The 14,326-nt window shown below is 37.7% G+C and overlaps 1 protein-coding gene across 1 annotated transcript in view; it reads right to left on the bottom strand.

Moving 5' to 3' along the window:
• Positions 1-419: 419 nt before the first annotated feature.
• zgc:64106 (uncharacterized protein LOC393348 homolog) overlaps positions 420-14,326 on the bottom strand; it is a 29,165-nt gene continuing 15,258 nt past the window's right edge. The window contains exons 5-6 of the mRNA XM_036588631.1: positions 7,781-7,890; positions 420-858 (exon numbers count right to left, since the gene is read on the bottom strand). Of these exons, the coding sequence (XP_036444524.1) occupies positions 679-858; positions 7,781-7,890 (290 nt within the window). The 3' untranslated portion in view covers positions 420-678. The remainder of the gene's footprint in view (positions 859-7,780; positions 7,891-14,326) is intronic.

Consider the following 14,326-nt stretch of genomic DNA (forward strand, 5'->3'; position numbering starts at 1 on the left):
CTGCAGGGAACTGGGAACACAACGGAAGCCACGCCAGAAGCAAAAGCACCCCCACTTCCTCTTGGGCGTCTCTCTTTTATTGGCGGCTCCCCCTGGTGGTGGCTCAGTGTATCTTCCCTCAGCTATGCAATAAATACAGAAGACACACTACAAAATAACTATGACCCATAGGGTCATAACACTATGTTTGACTGTGGCATCATTGGGGATTGACTTGAAATCTCCTTACGGAAACCCTCTCCTGACGATAGGGCCAATGCTTTATCCAATAATTAATTTATCCATTAATTATTTAAGTTAAAACCTATTATTACAAAATTGCATGATCATGACAGGCCTAGCTGGCTTTTTCAAATGGTATAGACAAAAAAGTACACTAAAATTATACATAATAAATAAGACTCCTTAATGACAACAGCCAAAGTAATATATGAAGAATTTATTTCCTCAAGACACACAAATATTATTAAACAGCATTTGTATTCATGTTTGCATGTAATGTATTTGCAGTTTATCATGTTTCTTGTATTAAAAACAATAAATTTAACAAATCACACAAACACTAAGTCTTTATAATCTTTCCTGAAATCCACTAGAACTTCTAATCTTTCTTGGCAGTTACAGGTGCTGTACTGTGCTATGGTGATAGACTAGCAGGTGTGCTGGTACTCCAGTGGATTAAAGCTTCGCTGTCAGCCTCTCACAGTACTCGAAGGCTTTGGTTGCTAAAGCAGGGTCTCTGGCCAGTGGAGCCGGGAGGACGAGGGAGCAGTCACTGTCGAAATATTTCCCCGTGATCCCCTCCGTCTCTTCTGCTACTGCACAGTATATCGCACTGACCGCACCTTCCTCAGAGGACTGTAGGACAGAGATATGGACACAAACACACAGCTTTGATTGTAGATGTTCAGAATATGTGTTGAGTATATGGTATATCTGCATATACACACCACTATGATTTTAGTTTTATGCAACTTTCAAGCACTGGAGCAGTAAAAATGTAGTTCCAGTGACTGTCGTTTGCCGTAATGTCTTCTGGTGTCCACAGCGATCAGGCAGGGCCTGTGAAAACTTCTATTCTACAGTGTTGTCCATCCATAAATGTTTATAGACAGAATACAGCCACTGCCCAATGGCTCGTTAATCAAATACATGCTACAAATGTGACACAAAGATTAAAAGGGAATTTGACCGATTTTTCTGCATATTGAAATGGTTAAGGTGTAAACAAAGTCATTCAGAGTTGTTTGATGTGAAATGCTCCATTCTAGAGAAACTTACCAGAATTGTTCACAGTCGTGGTGACTGGAACAAGATGTCTGAAGAGTTTAATGCCTCAAAAGCTCCCTCACATAAATACTCTATCTAATGACTGAGGCATTGTTTTATGATAGTTTTGTGATAAGGGTTTAGCCTAAATTGCATTTTTAAAAATACATTCATAGTGGAGAAGTACATGTAGTATATGAGGCAAAACAGTCCCCAAAGAAAGGTTTTCAGATTTAACACTATTTTACCATCATCAACATGACATATAAATACACCGATCAGGCATAACATTATGACCACCTCCTTGTTTCTACATTCTTTGTCCATTTTATCAGCTCCACTTACTATAAAGGTGCACTTTGTAGTTCTACAGTTACAGACTGTAGTCCATCTGTTTCTCTGCATACTTTGTTAGCCCCCTTTTACCCTGTACTTCAGTGGTCAAGACAACCATGGACCCTTACACTCACTGTCCACTCTATTAGACACTCCTACCTTGTCAGTCCACCTTGTAGATGTAGTCAGAGACGATAGCTCATCTGCTGCTGCACAGTTTGTGTTGGTCATCCTCTAGTCCTTCATCAGTGGTCACAGGACGCTGCCCACAGGACACTGTTGGCTGGATAGTTTTGATTGGTGGACTATTCTCAGTCCAGCAGTGACACTGAGGTGTTTAAAAACTCCAGCAGCACTGCTGTGTCTGATCCACTCAGACCAGCACAACACACACTAACACCCCATCACCATGTCAGTGTCACTGCAGTGCTGAGAATGATCCACCACCCAAATAGTACCTGCTCTGTGAGGGTCCATGGGGGTCTTGACCACTGAAGAACAGGGTGAAAGGGGGCTAAGAAAGTATGCAGAGAAACAGATGGACTACAGTCTGTAATTGTAGAACTCCTATATAGTAAGTGGAGCTGATAAAATGGACAATGAGCGTAGAAACAAGGATTCTGTATTCTGGCATTTACTTCTATCCTTGGTCTTTTTCTCTCAACAAATTCTAAAGATACATATGTAGAGAGTTTAAAATGTTAGATTTAATTTTTAAAGATGGAGTCAGTAATCAGGGAATGATTTAAAGAGTCAGTAAAGCAAGGAATGATTAGAGGACTCAGTAACTGAACTGAATTTTATTCACTTTTTGCTGTTTTGTATTTAATTACGGGATTTTTGAATTTGAATGTGCACACCCTCAGAACCGGGGCTCTCCATAGGAGACCGATGTGCTGACTGGGATTAAAAATGCATGTAAAAGACACTTGTCCTGGAGCTGGAGGAGCAGCTAAGTAAGCAGTAAGAGAGGCTGTTTCTCACTCCTCCTGCTTCCTCCATCTTGCTATGACCTCCAGGCTGGAGTCAATGCTGCTGGAATGTAAGCTGCAGTTTGAGCAGAACATAAAGACAGCCCAGTGGCCCAGGCCGGCCTGTCATGGTGTTGCAAACACCTCAGACTGAGTGAGGCTGAGTTGCTTAAGTGAGGCTGAGTTGCTCAAATGTAGCTATTTCGGTTTGCCTCATGTGGCGCCACATAACTAGGTGACTCAGAATGACTACTAGTTTATTTGCTTATTGGACTAGTTTATCTGTCTGTTTTAAAGAGACAAACAAGTGGTGGTTTATGCTCGGACTATTTTGGAGAGCCTATATTTCTCAGAGCCAATTATGTCGTGGGCCTGGGTACAGGGGGGTCAAACATGGGTGCAAAACATAAATGTTCTTTAAATATGAGGGACAACGATGAAACTTAAACTGAAAATCAAGCCTGCTAAGGCTACTTACAACTCGCATTTACATAGAGTGCTCTCCAGATCGCAGTCTTTTTGTTTTAAAGTGTCCTAGCTCCTCCATTAAATCAGTCCCAGCTGTCTTTAATCAGGGGAGGAAGCTTACACACATTATCTCAGGGCTCAAGTGGCCTGCTCTGCCTCCAAACGCTACACTATATAACTCTTTGGTTTGACAAGACAATTCAGCTTTGCTTATAAACAGTCTGCTCTTCTAGAATGTAAACGGTGTCTAATCAGAGGCTGACGCTAAGCAGATTACAGTCATAGAAGCCACTTTCATTTAAGCCTCTCTTTTATATCAGAAATTTGAAAGATGTAGATTAACACATTTCTTTGTGTCACACTGCAATATCAATTATGTAGTTTATTGATATCAGTTTGTTTAGCTGATTTATTAACTAGTGTGTAATTGTCAGGCGGATTAAGGTATTTTCAGTGAGGTCCTGCTCTGCTGAGACTTAACCAGAAGACTTTGCCAAGTTTTCACTGCTTTGATAGCTTAAAAGCACAGACACAGAAATCAAGGCTGTTACCAGCAGCTGCGATGGTTTTCCTTTAGTGTTTGTCTGCCATTAAGAGTACTATAATGAGCCAGTGTGTCAACTAAACTTCTGTCATATCTATTTAGTTTTACTTTGGGACTTTTCTTTCTTGTTGTGTCCTTACTTTTGTGATTTATTTCACTTGTTGTTTAGCTCATTAATTGCAGATTGCAAAAGTGAGGTCATTGCTGTGCTGTGAGGAACTCCTGTTCTGAAAAACTGAACTTTGACACGAGTAAAAGGGCCATGAACATGAACCCTGTGTGAGACAGAAGAATAAAGCCTAGTCTCTGTAAGAGTGGAGATGGTGGGCATTTTGTGGTTAATAATTATACATCAGCGTAGTGTTGTAGTCAAGACCGCTAGAGCCGAGTCCGAGTCAGGACCAAGACCGGGACATATTGAGTTCGAGTCAATACAAAGAATTTTAGTAGTCGAGTCCGAATCAAGACAGAGACCAGGAGTGGCCAAGACTGGTTTATGGTTATGAGACTGAACTCGAGTACTACAACACTACCCCTGTGTGCGTCTTTTGTCTTGGGAAATTCTTGTCCTGTAGTGAGCCCTGCCTATGAGGACAAGATGCTGAAGATCTTTGAGAGATGGCTGATTGACAGGTGTCATGAAGAAACCCACGGTGGACATGACAGAGAGCTGGGAGAGTCTTGAATGGGGAGTGGTGTGCAAAAGGCCCCACCATTTCCACTGCTGAGATGAAGAGACACTTGTTCTCATACTTGGTACGGAGATATCTGTTATCGCTCCCTAGATGTCACACAAACTGCCATGGAATGGATGATCCCATTTCATCTTGAAGGGAAAAGTGATTGGATATTGAAGATTCCCCCATTCAATATCCTTTCTCGTTTATGTACATTCACATGCCATCTCAATAATCATAATTTTAATAACCAATTTAGGTACGCCTAATCATGTTTTAGTCATATGCATCGTTTTCTGGTATCAGGGCTTGGACACGAGATCTCTTTGCTGTATTGTTGTGTCATGATCATGATGATCTATTAGAGATTGGAGGTTTTTTGTGCTTTTCAGGAGCCTTGATGTTATTGTTGAAGGACAGCATACTGTCTGAGTGGTGTACTGGTGACCTCTCCTCAGTATGGCCTATACATGCCTGTTCTATGTGGCATAAAGTCACATATAGGCCAGACGACTACAAGCCACCCAACCTTTCCATTACTTCTTTTCTGAGACTTTACAAGATTTAAGCACTCATGCTGATGTTTTTCTTACAGCTGTCCAACTAAACAGAAGTTCAGTGTAGCTTCTTTGTCCAGAGTCACCCAGAGGTCTGCATTATAATAGTTTTGATTTGTAATGATGAATCAGCATTTGTATATAGATTGTTTAATTTACATATAATATGAATGAAGCTACAACTGCTTTGATTAAGTCTGTCCGTGTGTCTGTAGGGAAGACACCTGTCACCATCTATCTCTCTCTCTCTCTCTCTTTCTCTCCCTCTTCTCAAGCCTGCAAATTTCTTTAAGCTTTTGCCTTAGTTAAGTCTTTACGTGTGAGGTTAAGTATGTTTGTGTGAACAAGGTAACCTGTTGTGATTATTTTTATTCATTCTTTTAGTCATATTTCCTTGTTATGTTCCTGTAATCCTGAAAAGCATCTTTCTTATAAAATTTTATAATGTGTTGTGATAAAATTCCAATGTGAGGTCTTCTCTTTTTAGTTTTGGAGTATATCGCATCACAGAAATTATGAATGGGTGTTTTCATTCATATCTAAATTTCTAAATCTTTATCTTAGTTATGCTGTGGTGAAATACTCAACGCTTTCACAAAAGGTTATTACATGAAATGGCTATCAGTACACTGCCTGATGCCTGAGACACTGCTTTATGATAGTTTTGAGAGAGGTTTTTGGCCAAAAAACATATTGTTTTCAAATCATTCACAGTGAAAAGTTATAAGGCAAAATATTCCCCATGGAAAACATCGACATTGCATATAAGAACCTAAAAGACGTGTGGGTTCACTGCTGGTTTTGGATAGTAAATAAAAAGCTTTGTGTTGCAGACACTGCGACCCCTGGCTCCTATCACCACCACTGTAAAGAACATCTGAGGCAGTAAGTTTCTCTATAATGAACCATTTCACAATAGACCACTCTGTATGACCTTGTTTACATCTCAAAGACTGAATTATGCAGATATTTTAAAAAAAGTATATGGAACATGTGGAATTCCTTATGTAAATGTACCACAGTGTCCCAAAGGAACTATATTTCATTCTTCACTAAACAGCTGTGGTAAGAAGGAATGTTGTTGAACGATAAAGCTGACTTTGAAGTGTACAATACTATCAAATATACAGTAACTACCATGAAACTAATATGTAAGGCATGAGAATGAGAATGGAAAATCTGGCTGGCTGACAGGTACAAGACTGAAATAGCACAAAGCTGTGTTTGTTTTATTTTGGTCATGAATGGATCGGATTGCTTTAGATCACTTTGTTCTTGACCTCAGCCTCTAAATTGCTGCAGTATGTGAAGCAAAGCAATAAACCTCTTTAGTGACTGTAGTGATCGTGCCTTTCCTTATTACAAAGGTCTGTAACACAGTTCCATCTGTTCCTATATCATTCTGACATTCTCGCTCTTTGAGTCTGCAAAGCCATGTGTCTTGGGAAACATCTGAATGTGTTAATTCTGCTGGGAACTGCTCAATATGATGAAACCTTTTAATGACAGTCCAAGGACAAATTCACTCTGTAATTCATGCTGTAATTGCTCTCATAGTGATTGCATAGTTGCATTGCACAGATTTTGTATACATCTGTCCATTTAAGAACAGCCTGAAAACATTTCATTATACTCAGTGCTGTTGGGTGTGCACACCATCGTTCAAAAGTTTGAAATCATATTAAGTTTTGAAATAATGTCATGTTGTCTCCCTCCTCCACTTGGACTCTCCCTGGCTCCACCCACTCACACCACACTTGCACACCTGCAAGTGATTTGGGACTCATAAACCCCCTTTTATATATCCCTTTGTTGGGTTAAGTTGTTTGAGGTTACCCTAAGCACTAAGCCATGTTGACTGTTGTTATCCTGTTTTGACCCTTGTCTTGTCTTTCTGGTTTTTGACTATGGATACAACTCTGCTGATGCCTGCCTGCATTTTGACCCCCCCCCTTGTTGTTACTAGCAGATTTAACTGCTCCAAATAAAGTCATCTTGCACCTGCAACTGACCTACATGCCTCCAGTATTACAAATTATTAAATGCTATGTTTAGTGTTGTTTTTCTATATAAAAGAATAACCAATGTAATGTGCATTTAAATAAACTAGAAATCAAAAGTAATTTTTTAGTTTTATTTTCTTACATTTCTAGTATTTTGGGATCAGCAACAGTTTATTAAATGATAAATAATATACCATTATATATTGCAGTTTGGTCAGGTTTTGTGCCTTGAAATTTAGTCAGTTGAAAAATGAGAGCCTGTGATGGACTGGTGACCTGTCCAGGGTGTTTTCTGCCTTTCTCCCAATGAACGCTGGGATAGGCTCCAGCTCTCCCAGCGAATAAGCGGCTTAGAAGATGAATGAATGAATCAATGAAAATGGCATAACTTCATTCTTCATTCTGAAACATTTCAGAATCATTTACAGCTATGTTTGACTGTCTTGATAAAGCTAAAATGTTTTCTAGTTTCCTGTCATCTTGCTAATTATTTGAAGCCTTTTATTTTGCACAAGATTAATACATTAGAAAATATATATTTTTTTACTTTTCTGAGACAAAATTGCTTTTACCTAATTGAAAATGTTGACTCCAATTTTAACTTTTAAACAGTGATTACAAACTTTTAAACAGTGATCACAAACTTTTGAACAGTGATTCCAAACTTTTAAACAGTGATTCCAAACTTTTAAACAGTGATCACAAACTTTGGAACAGTGATTCCAAACTTTTAAACAGTGATCACAAACCTTTGAACAGTGATTACAAACTTTTAAACAGTGATCACAAACTTTGGAACAGTGATTCCAAACTTTTAAACAGTGATCACAAACTTTTGAACAGTGATTCCAAAGTTTTGAACAGTGATCCCGAACTTTTGAACAGCAATTCCAAATGACTCGTAATGTATAATGACAATAAACTAGAATAGAATTGAATGTTGGCTGGAACTTACCTTGAAGAAGAAAATTCCGATCGTGTTGAAGATCGATCGAACCAGCCAGTTATAGTGTCTCATAACTTCTGTCATAACTATACCTGGGTGCAGAGAGTTTGCTGTCACACCTGAAAACACACACACACACACACACACACACACACACACACACACAAGCAAGCACAAACAAATGTTAAGTAAAAAATAAAACAAACCTGGATCATTGCAAGAAACCTCATACAAACAGTGAGTGTGACACAAATGGTAACATCAGTGAGAAATTTATTGTCACTGTCCTCTCAGAAAGCAACAAAACATTCTCTACAGTGTGTTTACAGCTTGATTCACTGCTCTCTTTTCAACTGTTTTCCAACAATAATATCACATTCATACATTAGTCTCTTTAGGAAAACGTGTTAAGGGAAGCAGAAATCTAGTGGGTTGTCAGTTACAGTTTTAGTGAGAAACTGTAAATATTGAGTAACTTGTCTAACAAGATCTATATTTTCACTGTTATTTTGTTTAATTTTAACTTATGTCTACATGTGTAGATCGAAATACTATAATCTAACACAAAATAAGATGCTTTATTCAAAATTTCACATTTTTGAAAATACCAAAAAGTTATTAAATGGTCAGTAAAACATTCTGCATGTAAATGTTATTATAACTTCATTCTAGTCATTGAGGAATCATCTAATCATCTTATTTTGGGCACATCTAATCTCTTCTTTTTACACAGTGTTCTACCAATTAGTTGAAATTTGTGCAGCTGTAGATGCATCTTATTAGAATAATTTCAAACATTTATCTGCAATATTTTTAACATTGATTGAAAACAGTGTTAAACTTTTGAATTATAATTTCAAACTTTCGAATGCTAGTTTATATGAATAAGCTGTTTTATTACTATCATTTAGCAGCATTGTGTAACCTAATGATTAGAGTGAAAACAGTACCAACTGGCAGAAAAGGAAAAAGAAAGCTGTCGTTTGACTCCATTATGACAGGATGACTAGTGTGCAATAAAATACTCACTAGTTTCCACTAAGTTAAAATGTCCCTGAATTTAAGCAGTTCTTAAAAGACTGCACTCACAAAAATTAAGCACAGGTGTTTTTGACTTATAAGCTGAAAAAATGTGGACAATAATTGCAACTGCATTTTAATTGAAGAAACATGGTCTGTATGTGCTGACACTTTATATGACTCAACGGAAAAGTGCATTTTTCAATTATTCATTTTTCAATAATTCAGTTGTTACATTTTATCCACTAATAATGTATTTGCATTTGCATATTTTCTGTGTATATTTATATGTTCTAGTATAGATTATCTTTGCAGTGAATATCTCAGCTCTGCAGGGAATTACAGGAAAGTGTTTTTATAAAATACAGGTTATTTTTGCTAATTTTACGTATCTAAGCTGCACACTTAGATACAAGTGTATTCTTGTTACCTTTCTCTCTTAGCTATTTTCTTGGTACTACAACACTCTGGTTACACAACTTCAGGCCGAACATGACAGCCAGAGCTGAACCCACATCGCCATTGTTTCTTAAGAAAACATCTCACATGAGTTTTTCTGTGTATTTTTATGTGAATACACTGAGCTTTGCTGATTGCCTGCTCTGTACTAATGATAAAATTGCTAGATTTAGTTGAAAAAGGCCACAAAGCAAAGCTGACTGAGTGGGAACACCTAATTCGTGACCAGGAACTGTTTATTTTCTATCTTTCTCAATAAGGACTGGAATCTCACTCTTTGTGGCTGACGGTCCTTGCAGGCACAGTTTTCAAAATTCTAACAGTGCACTGAAAAACAGTTTTTTGGTAACAGAACATTCACAACACGCCGATAATTCACACGTTTTAGACTTGCACACGGCAGGTTCTCTCACTCTGGATTTCACCATCAGAGGCCAACATGAAAGGAACACCTGTAGAACGTGGGCTTTCTGTATCATATTGCAATAAATTATGTCACAAGCATATCGTGGATACTGTCAGTGCTTATAGAACACTGATTAACTGCATGAAAACGAGAGCATTAGGCCTGTTTACCTGCATTTTGTACAGTGCAGTATGTGAAAAGTTGAATAAAAAAAATTGTACTCATAAATGTTGACAGTATTTTTAGTATCAACCCAATACTGACACTTAAATACAGTATCGGTATCGACAATAAAGAATACTAATAGTGCGAAGCAATTTCTGACACAGATATGTGCTACTGAGTGACGCTTCATTGTGCACCAGGAGATGGAGCTTCACTGAAGCAAGCAATTTTGTAAATGTCGGCAGTGTGGGATTATATCATACTTGAGTAGTAAAAATCATTGAAAAATCTGTGGTGCTACTATTTCAAGAAAGAGGACAGTACTAGCACGGATTTCATTACATTAAATCTAGTTAAACAAAAAATCACTGCAAACTTGTGTATCTCTAAAACCACTGAAATGTGAAATTATTCATAAAACACTTGCTTTTACCAAAATATTTAAAAAGTGGAATTAAATATCAGTATTTATGGTCACCTATCAATTAGTTAGGTTATAGTTAGGATCTGTACACGAGGATCAGGTAATGGTATTCGTACTAGAAGGCATAAAGTGCTACTGGTGGTTCTATTGTACTTTCTAAAAAAGCTCATGTCATGGAAAACTGAATATTCCTTCTTTTTTAAATGAAAGAGTTTGATGTGGTATGTACACATTGTAAAGTTTCAAAATGTACCATTCTGTACAGTCCATAAACGAATACTAAACTGCAAAAACAGCCTGTTTTGAATTTCCTGTTTCTGTGAAGTTACAAAAAGAAACACATTTACATATATCCTCTTATTCAGCCTACAGAAGTGTGGCCCCAGCCACTGACACTGAAGTTATAAGGAATGTTTCAGCCCCGACTGTTTTTTCAGGACAGCCTATTAGAACAAGTGAAACTCAAGTTTTTAAACTTGTTAGAATGTCCATGTGGTGTCTTTTATACGCTCGAAGACACATCATGAGTGAAATAAGTAGTCAACACTATGGCTGAGCATTTCTACTTTTAAACTGCAGTGCATCAGTGACGGTCTCAAAAAGACAGATGTAGGCAGCCAGGGTTTCATACACCACAAACCTAAGGAACCAATCTCGTCAGCACAATCTTAGCTCTCTAAGGCTTGTTCGTAATGATAAAAAAACAATATATGTGATTCTCTAAAAATGTGATACAGAGATCATCTTTGCCACAAATTCACACGCTGCAGGGCAGACCAATAGAATTAGTTTCATCTAATAAATACTTGGGTTTTATATTAGATGATAACCTGCCTTTTAAATTGCGTGTTGAACAATTGATAAAGAAGTTAAAGCTGAAGTTGGGATTTTATTTTAGAATAAAATCTTTTTGCTTTACTCAGCAGGCACCAAAAAAACTGAAGCTACCTTTTTACTTATTTTAGATTATGGTGATATTTTTATAGGTATACTTTAATAACAATGTGCAATAACAATGTAGTTTATCATTCTGCATTATGATTTAAAACAGGCACTAGGTATTTAACTCATCACTGTGGACTTTATGAAATGGCTGGTTGGCCTTCACTTTCAGTGTGAAAACAAATTAATTGGATATTTTTTTGTCTATAAAGTGATTATTGGTCAGCTTCCTTTATATCTGGCTGCATTCATATCAAAAAATAAGTCTCAGTACAATTTACGTTCTAATAGTTATATTCGGCTGGACGTTCCGACAGTATATATTCTGACAGCTGAATATGGCAAGGCAGCTTTTAGTTACAGTCCTCCATCTGCATGGAATGATCTGTATATAGATTCAAATATTTATATTGAATTTATGAATGTAAGCAACATGCAACACATACAATCATACAATAAACAAGACCACACCTACGCAAACACACATACAAAAGAAAAAAAGAGAGGGAAAACAAATAAAAAACCCTCCATTACAGTGATTGTCCATGACTGTCCTGCTTCCAATTAGATAAAATAAGGCAACGAGACAGTAGGGATGCAAAGGCTATGGCATCGGAATGGGCAGCTGGCATCGCCGCCCCATCAGGGGTGGAATGATCTGTAAAAACATTTGAAATTGGAGCAGTTTCTTTCCTTAAGTGATTTTAAGATGATTGTTAAAAATCTGTATCATTCTGTTTGTTGTTTTTAATTTGGTTTTAACACTGATATGATTTTGTTGGTTGTGGTGGTGCTGTTTCTTTGTTGGTTGTTTTTTGTGCTACCTTCTTGGCCAGGGCTCACTTGTAAAAGAGATTTTTAATCTCAGTGTGATTATCCTGGTTAAATGAAGGCAAAATAAAATACATAAATAAATAAAAAGTTAAAGGAGAAAACATGAGCCTGTGAGTTACCAAAGGATGTGAAAATCAAAGAAAAACCAGTGCAGTTTAGGAAAGTCAGACTGTCTCAGCCAAACTTCCAGAGGAAAAGGTTTTGGAAATTTTACTTAACAGATGGAGTTTGCCACTAAACATATATCGAACTGGATGGTGTTCCAACTAATTTATTTTTCTTGTGTTTTATCCTTTGACTGTGTACAACAAATCTACGAAGCTACATTCAGCGTCTTATTCACAAGCTTCTTGTTCAAATTCCCCCATTCCACCATAAATGGTGCAGCAATTATGGGAAAACTGAGCAAGAAGGCCTGAGGCAACGTTAAAGGTCGAACAAGAAACAAGAAGCTGATGAATAAGAGGCTGACTTCAGCCTTGTAACAAATCTGGGGTTTCATCGATGTCTGGAGAAGGTCTTTAACCAGAACATTTACATAAATCAATGTTAATGGCACAGTCAGCCTCTTCATGCTAAGCAATAAAGGCAGGTTGGAAAATGTCCTGAAAAAAGTGAATAATGAATGTTTTTGGTGCATAAAACCACACAAATGTTATAAATGCACCCCTGGGGAAAAGACAGAAATATGTAGGACATGGGCCCTTTTATTATTCTGCTGCCGGGGTATTTGGTCTGTTCTGATATATAAAACCTCAGAAAAACGAAGTATCTATAAACTAGAAACTAAATAATAATGATACCTGTCATATATTGTGAAAATATCTTCAAAAGTCATGATATTTTTGCTGTATCACCCACCTCAGCTTTCTGTACTAGAGGGGCTGAAGATGCAAACCTTTTAATAAACTGAGCTTAAAATGCAGCTTCATAAAAGGTTCATATTTCTGCCTAAGGAGTGTCCAATCTTATCTACGAAGGGGCAGTGTGGCTGTGGGCTTTCATTCCAATCAAGCTGACACCTTGTTTCCCCTAGTTTACTCAGTTGGACTGAGTATTCAACCACTAATCAGAAGTGCTCCTGCTTTGTTGGAATGAAAACATGCAGCCACATCAGCCCTTCGTAGATAAGACTGGGCACTCCTGTTCTAGTTTCATTTGTTGGTGAACTAAACAGAAGCCCTGAGTAAAGAAATATGTGATCCAACAGGTTTGATTACTCGAACGATTTGTATCAGTGACATCAAAAATGTTTTCATGCTTCATTCCTCGCTAATCATTCTTGTTTTCAACCACATGAACCAGCATGTGCTTGTTGAAATCAGACCAAATGATTCCTACAGTGTTAGAAATAAAGGTTCTGTGCAGGTACATTTTTCATTTATCAAGGTACAAACAATGTAAATGCACCCTCAACTTACCTTACAATTGGTACCAATTTATACCTTACATTACCTAATGTTTTGTTCTGGAGACGAGACGGGGTGTGTGGAGTTATACAACTTAGAAAATATAATTTCATTATGGTACAATTATGTTCCCTGACGAAAGGTACTGAGATGTACCCTCGAGGATACCACCCCAGTGACATGAGGGGTCCTGCCCCAGTGACAGTTTACTACCTTTATTTCTGAGAGTGTATGCTGATCTACAATTAGAGACTTCAGCCATTTCGTTGATGCACAGTTTCAGCCATCCTCTAGTCCTTCAGCAACAGTCAGATTTTGACCACAGAGCTGTTCTTGGCTGGATATTTTTGAGCCACTCTGAACCTAGCAGTGACACTGATGTGCGTAAAAACCACCCGTACACTTGTCCCAGCTTGGCACATGCCAGTGTCACTGCTGCGTTGAGAGCTATTCACCACCCAAATAATGCCTGATCAGTTGTCTTGTAGTCAGAAACTGATCACTGATGAATAGCGACAAATTGTGTAGGACAACAGATGGGCTACAGTGAGCAAGGTGCCTGAAAAGGTTCGATGCCATAGAAGAACCACTTTTGATTGGATGCTTTTGAGTGGATGCTTATTCAGAGAACCATTATTGTAAATGAGAGTTTGAAGTAATATATCATCGTTAAAGCATTGTTCAAGTTTCAAAGCATACAATTTACCACCCAGTCCATACAGTGCATATAAGGAAACTAAGATCAGCCTGTTTTGATTTCAGAGCTTATTTACATCTAACAGTCTTAAAGGCTCAGTGTCAACACAGCCTGTTTAAATCTGAGGGATAAAGAGAGGCTGGAAAATGATCAGGTTACAATGAATTATGAATGTTTTCGGTAAATAAAGCCACATATG

This window comes from Colossoma macropomum, unplaced genomic scaffold (assembly GCF_904425465.1).
Source record: "Colossoma macropomum unplaced genomic scaffold, Colossoma_macropomum, whole genome shotgun sequence".
NCBI classification, from domain to species: domain Eukaryota; kingdom Metazoa; phylum Chordata; class Actinopteri; order Characiformes; family Serrasalmidae; genus Colossoma; species Colossoma macropomum.